This window comes from Phaenicophaeus curvirostris, unplaced genomic scaffold (assembly GCF_032191515.1).
Source record: "Phaenicophaeus curvirostris isolate KB17595 unplaced genomic scaffold, BPBGC_Pcur_1.0 scaffold_577, whole genome shotgun sequence".
In the NCBI taxonomy this organism is placed as follows: domain Eukaryota; kingdom Metazoa; phylum Chordata; class Aves; order Cuculiformes; family Cuculidae; genus Phaenicophaeus; species Phaenicophaeus curvirostris.
The window spans coordinates 21,094-35,021 of NW_027207119.1; the positions used below are offsets into that span (position 1 = coordinate 21,094).

Consider the following 13,928-nt stretch of genomic DNA (forward strand, 5'->3'; position numbering starts at 1 on the left):
CTTGGGGCTCAGAGAGACTTGGGGGACTCAGAGGGACTTGGGGGGCTGAGGGGATTTGGGGGTCTCAGAGGGACTTGGGGGGCTGAGGGGGCTCAGAGAGACTTGGGGGGCTCAGAGGGACTTGGGGGGCTGAGGGGGCTCAGAGAGGCTTGGGGGGCTCAGAGGGACTTGGGGGGCTGAGGGGACTTGGGGGTCTCAGAGAGACTTGGGGGGCTCAGAGGGACTTGGGGGACTCAGGGAGACTTGGGGCTCAGGGAGACTTGGGGCTCAGAGGGACTTGGGGCTCAGAGAGACTTGGGGGGCTCAGAGGGACTTGGGGGGCTCAGAGAGACTTGGGCCTCAGGGAGACTTGGGGGGCTCAGAGGGACTTGGGGGGCTCAGAGGGACTTGGGGGGCTCAGAGAGACTTGGGCCTCAGGGAGACTTGGGGGGCTCAGAGGGACTTGGGGGGCTCAGAGGGACTTCGGGTTCTCAGAGGGACTTGGGGCTCAGAGAGACTTGGGGGGCTCAGAGGGACTTGGGGCTCAGGGAGACTTGGGGGGCTCAGAGGGACTTGGGGCTCAGAGGGACTTGGGGGGCTCAGAGGGACTTGGGGGGCAGGGGGGCTCTGTGGGGCAGGGGCAGTGCCCCACACGGACTCGGAGGCTGCGTCTCCAGTGTTTAATGTGGGGCGGGGGGTTATGTACAACGGGGCTGGGGGGCTGCCCCACGGCGGCCCGGAACCCACACGGCCCCGGGAGCCCCACGGCGCCGGGGGGCAGCGCTCTGGGGGGCAGCGCTGGGGGGCAGCGGGGCTCGGGGGGGCCCCCATGGCTCGCTGTGGGGCAGCACCATGGGGCTGTGGGGCTCTGTGGGGCAGCACTGTGGGTTGCTGTGGGGCAGTGTGTGGGGCTGTGTGGGTCCCTGTGGGGCTGTGTGGGTCTCTGTGGGGTAGTGTGGGGTCTCTGTGGGGCTGTGTGGGGCAGTGCTGTGGGTCTCCGTGGGGCTGTGGGGCTGTGTGGGTCTCTGTGGGGCTGTGTGGGTCTCTGTGGGGCTGTGGGTCTCCGTGGGGCTGTGGGGCTGTGTGGGTCGCCATGGGTCGCCATGGGTCTCTGTGGGGCAGTGTGGGGCTGTAGGTCCCTGTGGGTCGCTGTGGGTCTCTGTGGGGCAGTGTGGGGCTGTGGGTCTCTGTGGGTCTCTGAGGGTCTCTGTGGGGCTGTGGGGCTCTGTGGGGCTGTGCTGTGGGGCAGTGTGTGGGGCTGTGGGTCTCTGTGGGTCGCTGTGGGTCACTGTGGGTCCCTGTGGGGCTGTGGGTCGCCGTGGGGCTGTGGGTCGCTGTGGGTCTCTGTGGGTCCCTGTGGGGCTGTGGGGCTGTGTGGGTCCCTGTGGGTCTCCGTGGGGCTGTGGGGCAGTGTGGGGCCGTGGGTTGCCGTGGGGCTGTGGGGCAGCGCTGTGGGTAGCTGTGGGGCAGTGTGTGGGGCAGCGCTGTGGGTCGCCGTGGGGCTGTGTGTGGGGCAGTGTGTGGGGCAGTGTGTGGGGCCGTGGGGCGCCGTGGGGCAGTGTGTGGGGCCGTGTGTGGGGCAGTGTGTGGGGCCGTGGGGCGCCGTGGGGCAGTGTGTGGGGCCGTGTGTGGGGCAGTGTGTGGGGCGCCGTGGGGCAGTGTGGGGCCGTGGGTCGCCGTGGGGCTGTGGGGCAGTGTGTGGGGCCGTGTGTGGGGCAGTGTGTGGGGCCGTGGGGCGCCGTGGGGCAGTGTGGGGGGCAGTGTGTGGGGCAGTGTGTGGGTCGCCGTGGGGCAGTGTGGGGCCATGGGTCGCCGTGGGGCTGTGGGGCAGTGTGTGGGGCAGTGTGTGTGGCCGTGGGGCGCCGTGGGTCGCCGTGGGGCAGTGTGGGGCTCTGTGGGGCTCTGTGGGGCCGTGGGGCGGCGCTAGGCGGGGGCCACCTGGCTGGAGGAGACGGAGGAGACCTGGGTGGCCTGCGAGGAGCCCGACACGTCGTCATCGTCCCCAAAGGGGCTGCGGCCGCAGAACAGCAACCGCAGCAGCGACGAGCGGAACTGGGGGGGGGGGGGGGCGGGGGGGACACGGTGACGTCACACCCCCGTGATGACGTCACCCCCCGTGATGACATCACACCCCCCACGATGAAGTCACCCCCCGTGATGTCACACCCCCCATAATGTCACCCGCCCTTCCAGTGATGTCACACACCCCCTAAACCTTCCCCCCCCTTCCCTGGTCCCCTCCAGGAGGCACTGGGATGGGACTGGGTCAGCACTGGGGGGCACTGGGCCCTTACTGGGGGTCGCTGGGGGTCACTGGGCCCTTACTGGGTGGCACTGGGTGGCACTAGGAGTTAGAGAGCTCTTACTGGGTGGCACTGGGCCCTTACTGGGGGTCACTGGGTGGCACTGGGCCCTTACTGGGTGGCACTGGGTGGCACTAGGAGTTACAGAGCTCTTACTGGGTGGCACTGGGCCCTTACTGGGTGTCACTGGGGGTCACTGGGCGGCACTGGGCCCTTACTGGGTGGCACTGGGTGGCACTAGGAGTTACAGAGCTCTTACTGGGTGGCACTGGGCCCTTACTGGGTGTCACTGGGGGTCACTGGGCCCTTACTGGGTGGCACAGGGTGGCACTAGGAGTTAGAGAGCTCTTACTGGGTGGCACTGGGCCCTTACTGGGCTCTTACTGGGTGGCACTGCGCCCTTACTGGGCTCTTACTGGGTGGCACTGCGCCCTTACTGGGCTCTTACTGGGTGGCACTGGGCCCTTACTGGGTGTCACTGGGGGTCACTGGGCCCTTACTGGGTGGCACAGGGTGGCACTAGGAGTTAGAGAGCTCTTACTGGGTGGCACTGGGCCCTTACTGGGCTCTTACTGGGTGGCACTGGGCCCTTACTGGGCTCTTACTGGGTGGCACTGGGCCATTATTGGGGGTTGATGGGGGTCACTGGGCCCTTACTGGGCTCTTGCTGGGTGGCTCTGGGCCCTTACTGGGGGTCACTGGGCTCTTACTGGGTGGCACTGGGTCCTCAGCTGCCCTTTACTGGGTGGCACTGGGAGTTACTGAGCCCTAACTGGGTGGCACTGGGGCATTACTGGGTGCCACTAGGGCTTCATGCAGCCCTTACTGGGTGGTGGCACTGGGCCACTATAGGGGGTCACTGGGAGTCACTGGGCCCTTACTGGGTGGCTCTGGGTGTCACTGGGAGTCACTGAGCCCGTACTGGGTGGCACTGGGCCCTTACTGGGCCCTTACTGGTTGGCACTGGGCCATTACTGGAGGTCACTGGGCTCTCACACAGCCCATACTGGGTGTCACTGGGCCATCACTGGGGGTCACTGGGCCCTTACTGGGTGTCACTGGGCCCATACTGGGTGTCACTGGGCCCTTACTGGGGGTCACTGGACCATTACTGGGTGTCACTGGGCCCATACTGGGTGTCACTGGGCCCTTACTGGGTGTCACTGGACCATTACTGGGGGTCACTGGGCCCTTACTGGGTGTCACTGGGCCCTTACTGGGAGTCACTGGGCCCTTACTGGGGGTCACTGGACCATTACTGGGGGTCACTGGGCCCTTACTGGGGGTCACTGGACCATTACTGGGTGTCACTGGGCCCTTACTGGGTTGCGCTGGGCCCTTACTGGGGGTCACTGGGCCCTTACTGGGTGTCACTGGGCCCATACTGGGTGTCACTGGGCCCTTACTGGGGGTCACTGGGCCCTTACTGGGTGTCACTGGGCCCATACTGGGTGTCACTGGGCCCTTACTGGGGGTCACTGGGCCCATACTGGGTGTCACTGGGCCCTTACTGGGGGTCACTGGGCCCTTACTGGGTGTCACTGGGCCCTTACTGGGGGTCACTGGGCCCTTACTGGGTTGCGCTGGGCCCTTACTGGGTGTCACTGGGCCCTTACTGGGGGTCACTGGGCCATTACTGGGTGTCACTGGGCCCTTACTGGGGGTCACTGGGCCCATACTGGGTGTCACTGGGCCCTTACTGGGGGTCACTGGGCCCTTACTGGGGGTCACTGGACCATTACTGGGTGTCACTGGGCCCTTACTGGGGGTCACTGGGCCCTTACTGGGGGTCACTGGACCATTACTGGGTGTCACTGGGCCCTTACTGGGGGTCACTGGGCCCTTACTGGGGGTCACTGGACCATTACTGGGTGTCACTGGGCCCTTACTGGGGGTCACTGGACCATTACTGGGTGTCACTGGGCCCATACTGGGTGTCACTGGGCCCTTACTGGGTGTCACTGGGCCATTACTGGGGGTCACTGGACCATTACTGGGGGTCACTGGGCCCTTACTGGGGGTCACTGGGCCATTACTGGGGGTCACTGGGCCCTTACTGGGAGTCACTGGACCATTACTGGGTGTCACTGGGCCCTTACTGGGGGTCACTGGGCCCTTACTGGGGGTCACTGGACCATTACTGGGTGTCACTGGGCCCTTACTGGGGGTCACTGGGCCCTTACTGGGGGTCACTGGACCATTACTGGGTGTCACTGGGCCCTTACTGGGGGTCACTGGACCATTACTGGGTGTCACTGGGCCCATACTGGGTGTCACTGGGCCCTTACTGGGTGTCACTGGACCATTACTGGGGGTCACTGGACCATTACTGGGGGTCACTGGGCCCTTACTGGGGGTCACTGGGCCATTACTGGGGGTCACTGGGCCCTTACTGGGAGTCACTGGGCCCTTACTGGGAGGCTCTTACTGGGCCCTTACTGGGACTCACCGGGCCGTTATCGGGGGTCACTGGGTGACACTGGACCCTCACCTGCCCTTTACTGGGTGTCACTGGGCCCTTACTGGGGGTCACTGGGCGCGTGCTGGGTGTTACTGGGCCAGCCTCCCACAGCCCCCCCTGCCCCCCCAGTGTCCCCAGTGACCCCCACCTACCAGTGCCCCCCAAGCGCCCCCCTCCCCACCTCTGCCCCCCAAGTGCCCCCCAAGTGCCCCCTCCCCACCTCTGCCCCCCAAGTGCCCCCCAATTCCACCCCCCTCCCCTCCCCTGCCCCCCAAGTGCCCCCCAATTCCACCCCCCAGTGCCCCCCAAGTGCCCCCTTCCCACCTCTGCCCCCCAAGTGCCCCCCAACTCCACTCCCCAAGTGCCCCCCACCCTCCCCTGCCCCCCAAGTGCCCCCCAAACACCCCCCTCCCCACCTCTGCCCCCCAAGTGCCCCCCAATTCCACCCCCAAGTGCCCCCCTCCCCACCTCTGCCCCCCAAGTGCCCCCCAAGTGCCCCCCCGGGCCCCCCAAGCACCCCCCTACCCTCCCCTGCCCCCCCAGTGCCCCCCAACTCCACCCCCAAGTGCCCCCCCAGTGCCCCCCTCCCCACCTCTGCCCCACAGTGCCCCCCAACTCCATCCTCAAGTGCCCCCCAAGTGCCCCCTACCCACCTCTGCCCCCCAAGTGTCCCCCAACTCCACCCCCAAGTGCCCCCCCCCGTGCCCCCCTCCCCACCTCTGCCCCCCAAGTGCCCCCCAAATCCAACCCCCCAAGTGCCCCCCTCACCACCTCTGCCCCCCAGTGCCCCCCAGTGCCCCCCGGTGTCCCCCAAGCGCCCCCCAACTCCACCCCCCAGTGCCCCCCAAGTGCCCCCTCCCCACCTCTGCCCCCCAGTGCCCCCCCAGTGCCCCCCAGTGCCCCCCAACTCCACCCCAGTGCCCCCCAGTGCCCCCCCAGTGCCCCCCAACTCCACCCCCCAGTGCCCCCAGTGCCCCCCAACTCCACCCCCCAGTGCCCCCCCCGGCCCCCCACCTGCTTGTTCATGAAGACGTAGATGACGGGGTTGTAGACGGTGGAGGCCTTGGAGAAGACGGAGGGCACGGAGGCCAGCCCCACCTCGAAGGGCGCCCCGCGGTGCGTCACCACCCAGAGCGCGAACACCGTGTAGGGCGCCCAGCACACCAGGAAGCCCAGGACCATCACCACCACCATCTTGGTCACCTCCCGCTCCGCCTTCTGCGTCGTCGCCGACTGCTCCTGCTGCTTCGCCACCTGCCACCACCAGCGCGGGGACCTCAGCCCCGGCCCGACCCGGGGGGCCCCGCGCCGCCACCGGCCCCACGGGGTGCCTCTAGGGAGCTGCTGGCCCTCCAGGGCCCACTGGTGGCCCTCAAGGTCCTACTGGTGGCCCACAAGGTCCCACAAGGTCCTACTGGTGGCCCTCAAGGTCCTATTTGTGGCCCACAAGGTCCTATTGGTGGCCCACAAGGTCCCATAAGGTCTTACTGGTGGTGCTCAAGGTCCTACTGGTGGCCCACAAGATCCCACAAGGTCCTACTGGTGGCCTTCAAGGTCCTATTGGTGGCCCACAAGGTCCTATTGGTGGCCCACAAGGTCCCATAAGGTCCTACTGGTGGCCCTCAAGGTCCTATTGGTGGCCCACAAGGTCCCATAAGGTCCTACTGGTGGCCCTCAAGGTCCTATTGGTGGCCCACAAGGTCCCATAAGGTCCTACTGGTGGCCTTCAAGGTCCTATTGGTGGCCCACAAGGTCCTATTGGTGGCCCACAAGGTCCTACTCGTGGCCCTCAAGGTCCTACTGGTGACCCACAAGATCCTACAAGGTCCTACTGGTGGCCCTCAAGGTCCTATTTGTGGCCTACAAGGTCCTACTGGTGGCCCTCAAGGTCCTACTGGTGGCCCACAAGGTCCCATAAGGTCCTACTGGTGGCCCTCAAGGTCCTATTTGTAGCCCTCAAGGTCCTATTGGTGACCCACAAGGTCCCACAAGGTCCTACTGGGGGCCCACAAGGTCCTATTGGTGGCCCACAAGGTCCTACTGGTCACCCACAAGGTCCTACTTGTGGCCCTCAGGTCCTAATTGTGGCCCACAAGGTCCTATTTGTGGCCCTCAAGGTCCCACTGGTGGCCCTCAAGGTCCTGCTCCACATCCCTAGTGGCCCACAAGGTCCTACTGGTGACCCACAAGGTCCCACAAGGTCCTATTTGTGGCCCACAAAGTCCTACTGGTCGCCCACAAGGTCCTATTGGTGGCCCTCAAGGTCCTACTGGTGACCCACAAGGTCCCACAAGGTCCTACTGGTGGCCCTCAAGGTCCTATTTGAGGCCCATAAGGTCCCATAAGGTCCTACTGGTGGCCCACAAAGTCCTATTTGTGGCCCTCAAGGTCCTATTGATGGCCCACAGGGTCCTATTGGTGGCTCACAAGGTCCTATTGGTGACTCACAAGGTCCCACAAGGTCCTACTGGTGGCCCACAAGGTCCTATTGGTGGCTCTCAACGGACCACTGGTGGCCCTCAAGGTCCTATATGTGGCCTACAAGGTCCTACTGGTGGCCCTCAAGGTCCTATTGGTGGCCCTCAAGGTCCCACAAGTTCCTACTGGTGGCCCTCAAGGTCCTATTGGTGGCCCTCAAGGTCCTACTGGTGGCCCACAAGGTCCCACAAGGTCCTATTGGTGGCCCTCAAGGTCCTATGGTGGCCCTCAGGTCCTATTTGTGGCCCTCAAGGTCCCACTGGTGGCCCTCAGGTCCTATTTGTGGCCCTCAAGGTGCCAGTGGTGGCCCCCGAGCTCCTGCTGGTGGCCGGCGAGCCCCGGGCGCGTCCGTACCGCGCGCAGGGTGAGCAGGAGGCGCCCGTAGGAGAAGACGATGATGGTGAGGGGGACGCCGAAGCAGAAGGCGAAGAGGAAGAGGACGTAGGACTCGTTGTTCCACTTGTTGTTGGTCGTGTACCAGTCGGGGCCGCAGGAGCACTGGAGGCCCTCGGGGATGTACCTGGAGAGGCCGAGGTGGGGTCAAGGCCCACGTCCCGGACCTCCTCCCGCCCCCGCCCGCCCGCCCGGACCTGCTCCAGCCGAAGAGCGGAGGCACCGAGGCCACGAGGCCGAAGATCCAGGTGGCCGCGCAGCCCAGCAGAGCGTGGCTGCCCCGGAACGTGAAGTTCCCCAGGGGTTTGCAGATGACCAGGAAGCGCTCGAAGGCCACCACCGCCAGCGACCACAGGCTCACCATGCCTGGGGACAGGGGACACGGACGGCGCCTTCGTCTTCTCGAGAACGTGGGGGCCCCGTGGCCAACGGCTTCGCGGCCCACAGCCCCGGTGTCCTCCTGTCTCTGAGAACCTGGTGGCCCCGTGGCCGATGGCTTCATCTTCTCAAGAACGTGGGGGCCCCAACCCAAGGTCTTTGTTCTCAAGAACGTGGGGGCCCCACGACCAACATCTTCGTGTTCTCAAGAACCAACATCTCAAGGCCAACGGCTTCATGTCCCACACCCTCCCGTGTCCTCCTGTCCCTAAGAACCTGGTGGCCCCACGGCCAATGTCTCTGTGTCCCCAAGAACCCAATGGCCCCATGGCCAATGTCGTCATCTTCTCAAGAACCTGGTGGCCCCACGACCAATGTCTTCATGCCCCACACCCCCAATGTCCTCCTGTCCCTAAGAACCTGGTGGCCCCATGGCCAACGTCTCGATGTTCTCAAGAACCTGGTGGCCCCGTTGCCAGCATCTCCATGTCCCTAAGAACCTGGTGGCCCAATACCCAACGTCTCTGTGTTCCGTGCGCCCAACAAACCCATCGTCGCGTCCCACATGCCCAACGTCTTCGTGTCCCCAAGAACCCGACCTCCCCATGGCCGAAGCTCCATGTCCCACACGCCTCACGCTCCCTCATCCAACGTCCCCAACTCAATGTCCCCAACCCAATGTCCCCAACTCAACGTCCCCAACCCAACATCCCCAACTCGATGTTCTCAACTCAACATCCCCAACCCAACGTCCCCAACCCAACGACCCCAACTCAAGGTCCCCAGAACCAGCGTCCCAAACTCAATGTCCCCAACTCAACGTCCCCAGAACCAATGTCCCCAACTCAATGTCCCCAACCCCAACGTCCCCAACTCAATGTCCCCAACTCAACACACTCAACCCAACGACCCCCAACTCAACATCGCTAGAACCAATGTCCCCAACTCAACACCCTGAACCCACTGTCCCCAACCCAACATCCCCAAATCAACGACCCCAACTCAACGACCCCAGAACCAACATCCTCAACCCAACATCCCCCAATCCAACATCCACAACTCAACGACCTCAACCCAACGTCCCCAACTCAACGTCCCCAACTCAAAGACCTCAACCCAACAACCCCAACTCAACGCCCCCAAATCAATGACCCCAAATCAACGTCCCCAATTCAACGACCACAACCCGATGTCCCCAGCTCAACGTCTCCAACCCAATGTCCCCAGAACCAACATCCCCAACTCAACGTTCCCAATTCAACGACCTCAACCCAACATCCCCCAACCCAACGACCCCAACTCAACATTCCCAGAACCAACATCCCCAACCCAACATCCCCAACCCAACGTCCCCAACTCAACGTCCCCAACTCAACGACCCCAATTCAACGACCCCAACCCAATGTCCCCAACCCAACGTCCCCAACCCAACATCCCCAACCCAACATCCCCAACTCAACGTCTCCAACCCAAGGTCCCCGACCCGAGGTCCCCCCGGCCCCGGCTACCTCCCAGGGTGGCGGCGAAGCCCTCGATCTTGCAGGCGGTGGGCCCCAGGGCGAAGTACATCTGGGAGAAGCTGTAGAAGGCGGTGGTGGAGCCGACACAGATGACCAGCAGGTTGGCCACGGCCAAGTTGACCAGGATGTAGTTGAGGTGGGAGCGCAGCTTCTTGTACTTGGCCGTGCAGAAGATGGTGAGGGTGTTGATGGGGACCCCCAGGGCGATGAGGACGAACATGAAGGCCGCCATGGCCTTGAAGATCCCGGGGCTGCCCAGGTGGGTTTGGGGCACCAGGAAGGGGCTCAGCGCCGTCAGGTTGGGCGTCTCCAGCACCATGGGGATGTAGAAATCCTCGGGGAGCTCCTCGCGGCCGTCCCGCGCCTTCTGCATGGCGGCGGGGAGGGACGGACGGACGGCGGGACGGACGGCGGGACGGACGGCTGGACAGGGGGGGTGACCGGCGAAGACCCTTTATAGGAAGGGGGGGGGGGGGGCCGCCCCCCAACTTAATCGCGGCTAAAACGCCGCAAAGCGCGGCTGAGCTCGGCTTATCCGCCCGGCGGGCGCTGGCCAAGCCCGACTTACCCGCCCGGCAAGCGGCTTTTGGGGGGACTTAATCGCCCCGAGCCCCGATTAACCGGGGGATCAGGGGGATCCGCCCCCCCCAAAATGAGCTTAATGAGCACACGCCTCCCCGGAACCTCCCCCCACCCCCCCCAAGCTCATGGATGGAGAGATGGCAGCGCAAACGGGGGGCCCACGGATGCCTGCACCCCAAAATCGAGCCTCCGCACCCCAAAGTTGAGCCTCCGGACCCAAAAACTGAGCTGCAGCCTCCTCCAAATCCAAAAAAATGAGCCTCTGCACCCCAAAATTGAGCCTCCGAACCCCAAAACTGAGCCGCAGCCTCCTCCGAATCCAAAAAACTGAGCCTCTGCACCCCAAAACTGAGCCTCCGAACCCAATAACTGAGCCTCCGGACCCAAAACCTGAGCCTCAGCCTGCTCTGAACCCAAAACCTGAGCCTCAGACCTACCATGCACGCCAAAACTGAGCCTCTGCACCCCAAAACTGAGCCTCAGCCCCACCCTGTACCCCAAAATTGAGCCTCCACACCCCAAAACTGAGCCTCAGCCTCCTCCAAATGCAAAAACTGAGCCTCAGACTCCCCCTGCAGCCCAAAACTGAGCCTCAGACCCACCCTGCACCCCAAAATTGAGCCTCTGCACCCCAAAACTGAGCCTCAGACCCCCCCTGCATCCCAAAACTGAGCCTCAGACTCCGCCTGCACCCCAAAACTGAGCCTTAGGCCTCCCTGCACCCCAAAACTGAGACTCAGCACCACCCTGCACACCAAAACTGAGCCTCAGCACCACCTTGCACCCCAAAATTGAGCCTCAGACCCACCCCGCACCCCAAAACTGAGCCTCTGGACCCCAAAACCAAGCCTCAGCCCCCTCCCAAAACCCCTTTGGACCCCCCTCCAAACCCCTCTGGACCCCCGCAACCCCTTCCCAGCCCCTCTGAATGCCCCCCAAACCCCTCTGGACCCCCTCAAAACCCCTCTGGACCCCCTCAAAACCCCTCTGGACCCCCTCAAAACCCCTCTGGACGCCCCCAAACCGCTCTGGACCCCTGCAACCCCTCTGTCAACCCCTCTGAACACCCTCAAAACCCCTCTGGACCCCCCCAAAACCCCTCTGGACCCCCTCAAAACCCCTCTGGACACCCCCAACCTGCTCTGGACCCCCTCAAAACCCCTCTGGATGCCCCCAAACCACTCTGGACCCCTGCACCCCCTCTGTCAACCCCTCTGAACCCCCTCAAATCCCCTCTGGACCCCCCCAACCCCTCTGGATCCCCCCAAAATCCCTCTGGACCCCCCAAAGCCCCCTCTGACATCCTCAATCCCACCCAAAACCCCTCCGGACCCCCCCAAAACCCCTCTGGACCCCCCCAAAACCCCTTCTGACATCCTCAATCCCCCCCCAAAACCCCCCTGGACCCCCCCCATCCCCTTTCCAACCCCTCTGAATCCCCCCAAAACCCCTCTGGACCCCCCCCATCCCCTTTCCAACCCCTCTGAATCCCCCCAAAAACCCCTCTGGACCCCCCCAAAACCCCTTCTGACATCCTCAATCCCCCCCCAACCCCCTCTGGACCCCCCAAAACCCCTCTGAATGCCCCCAAAACCCCTCTGGACCCCCCCAAAACCCCTTCTGACATCCTCAATCCCCCCCAAAACCCTTCTGAATTCCCCCAAAACCCTTCCTGACCCCCCCAAAACCCCTCTGGACCCTCCCCCAAACCCCCTCTGACATCCTCAACACCCCCAACCCCTCAGAGCCCCCCCAAACCCCCTTCGACATCCTCAATCCCCCCCCCAAACCCCTCTAGCCCCCCCCAAAACCCCTCCTGACACCCCCCCCCGATCCCCTCAACCCCTCCAGCTCCCTCCAACCCCATCCTGACCCCCCCGATCCCTCCCCAACCCCTCTGAACCCCCCAAAAACCCCTCTGAACCCCCCAAAACCCCTCTGAATGCCCCCCAAAACCCCTCTGAACCCCCCCCAAACCCTTCTGGACCCCCCCAAAAAGTGGGGGGGGGTCAGACTACAACTCCCAGCACCCCTCAGCTGGGGGTGCCCCCTCCCCCCAGCACCCAAGGGTCTCGGGGTGATCCCCCCCCCCCCAATAATCCCGGTAACGAGGGCGGGGGGGATTAGGGATAATTCCGGAGCTGATTACGGTTTGGGGGGGCAGTGGGGATCCCCCCGTTGGGGGGGGGGAACATGGACAACCCCCCCTTTAGGCAAGATGGAGACCCTGGTTTTGGGGGGACCCTTGGGGCTGGGAGGGCTCAACCCCCCCCAATCTGCAATGGGGGGGGACCCCCCAAGTGGCCATGGAGGGGGGGCTAGGACCCCCCCAAAATTGAGGGGGGGCTGGGGGTGCGGATGGGGAAGTTGGGGGGCACGGGGAGGGGATTGGGGGACCCTGAGGTTTTGGGGGGGGGTCCCTGGGCAGTGGGGGGCCCTGATGTTTTGGGGGGGGCTCTGATTCTATTGGGGGGGTCTCTGACATTTTGGGGGTCCCTGATGTTTTGGGGGGTCTCTGATTTTTGGGGGGCTCTGAGTGGTCCCTGAAGTTCGGGGTGGGGGGTGTCTCTGATATTTTGGGGGTCCCTGATGTTTTTGGGGGTCCCTGATGTTTTGGGGGTGTCTCTGATATTTTGGGGGGCCCGAGGCACCAGGGGGGCTGTTGGATGCCCTTGGGGGGCCCTGATGTTTCGGGGGGGGTCCCTGGGGGGTCTGTGAAGTTTTGGGGTGTCTCATGTTTTGAGGTGTTTGTGATGTTTTTGGGGGGGCCCTGAGGGGCTCTGATGTTTTTTGGGGGGGGCATTTGATGTTATTTCAGGGAGGGGGTCTCTGATTTTGGGGGGGTCCCTGAGCACTGGGAGGGTGTGTGTGTGAAGTTTTGGGGTGTCTCTGATGTTTTGAGCTGTTTGTGATGTTTTGGGGGGCCTTGAGGCACCGGGGGATCCCTGATATTTTGAGGGGGGGGCTCTGATGTTGTGGGGGGGGTCCCTGAGCGCTCTGTGTGTGTGAAGTTTTGGGGTGTCTCTGCTGTTTTGAGCTGTTTGTGATGTTTTGGGGGCCCCTGAGGCACTGGGGGGGTCCCTGATATTTTGAGAGGGGGCTCTGATATTTGGGGGGGGTCCCTAAGCACTGGGGGGTGTGTGTGAGAAGTTTTGGGGTGTCTCTGCTGTTTTGAGCTGTTTGTGATGTTTTGGGGGGCCCTGAGGCACTGGGGGGGTCCCTGATATTTTGGGGGGGGGCTCTGATGTTATGGGGGGGTCTCTGATATTTGGGGGGGTCCCTAAGCACTGGGGTGTGTGTGTGTGAAGTTTTGGGGTGTCTCTGCTGTTTTGAGCTGTTTGTGATGTTTTGGGGGGCCCTGAGGCACTGAGGGTCCCTGATATTTTGTGAGGGGGGGGCTCTGATGCTGTGGGGGGGTTTCTGATAATTGGGGGGGTCCCTGAGCACTGTGCGTGTGTGTGTGTGAAGTTTTGGGGTGTCTCTGCTGTTTTGAGCTCTTTGTGATGTTTTGGGGGGCCCTGAGGCACCGGGGGGTCCCTGATATTTTGAGGGGGGGGCTCTGATGTTATTGAGGGGGGGGTCTGATATTTTTGGGGGGGTCTCTGATATTTGGGGGGGTCCCTAAGCACTGGGGGGGTGTGTGTGAAGTTTTGGGGTGTCCCAGCTGGTTTTGGGGGGTTCCCGAGGCGGGGGGGTGTGTCTGTTCCCCCCCACCCCCCTCAGGCGCCGCGGCGGCCGTTGGGTTTCAAACCCAGGGGGGGGCGTTTCCCGCCTTTTCCAACGGCCGAGGGGGGCGGGGCCGGAGGGAGGGGAGGGGTGGGCGGGGCTTAGCCC

General features: G+C 63.7%; 1 protein-coding gene across 1 annotated transcript; it reads right to left on the reverse strand.

Moving 5' to 3' along the window:
* Positions 1–1,894: 1,894 nt before the first annotated feature.
* On the reverse strand, positions 1,895–9,900 carry LOC138735211 (blue-sensitive opsin). Its single transcript, XM_069883113.1, has 5 exons — positions 9,501–9,900; positions 7,812–7,980; positions 7,576–7,741; positions 5,758–5,997; positions 1,895–2,031 (listed from the first exon to the last, which is right to left on the reverse strand). The coding sequence occupies exons 1-5, from the start codon at positions 9,883–9,885 to the stop codon at positions 1,903–1,905; spliced, it is 1,089 nt and encodes a 362-aa protein (XP_069739214.1). The 5' UTR covers positions 9,886–9,900; the 3' UTR covers positions 1,895–1,902.
* Positions 9,901–13,928: the final 4,028 nt, after the last annotated feature.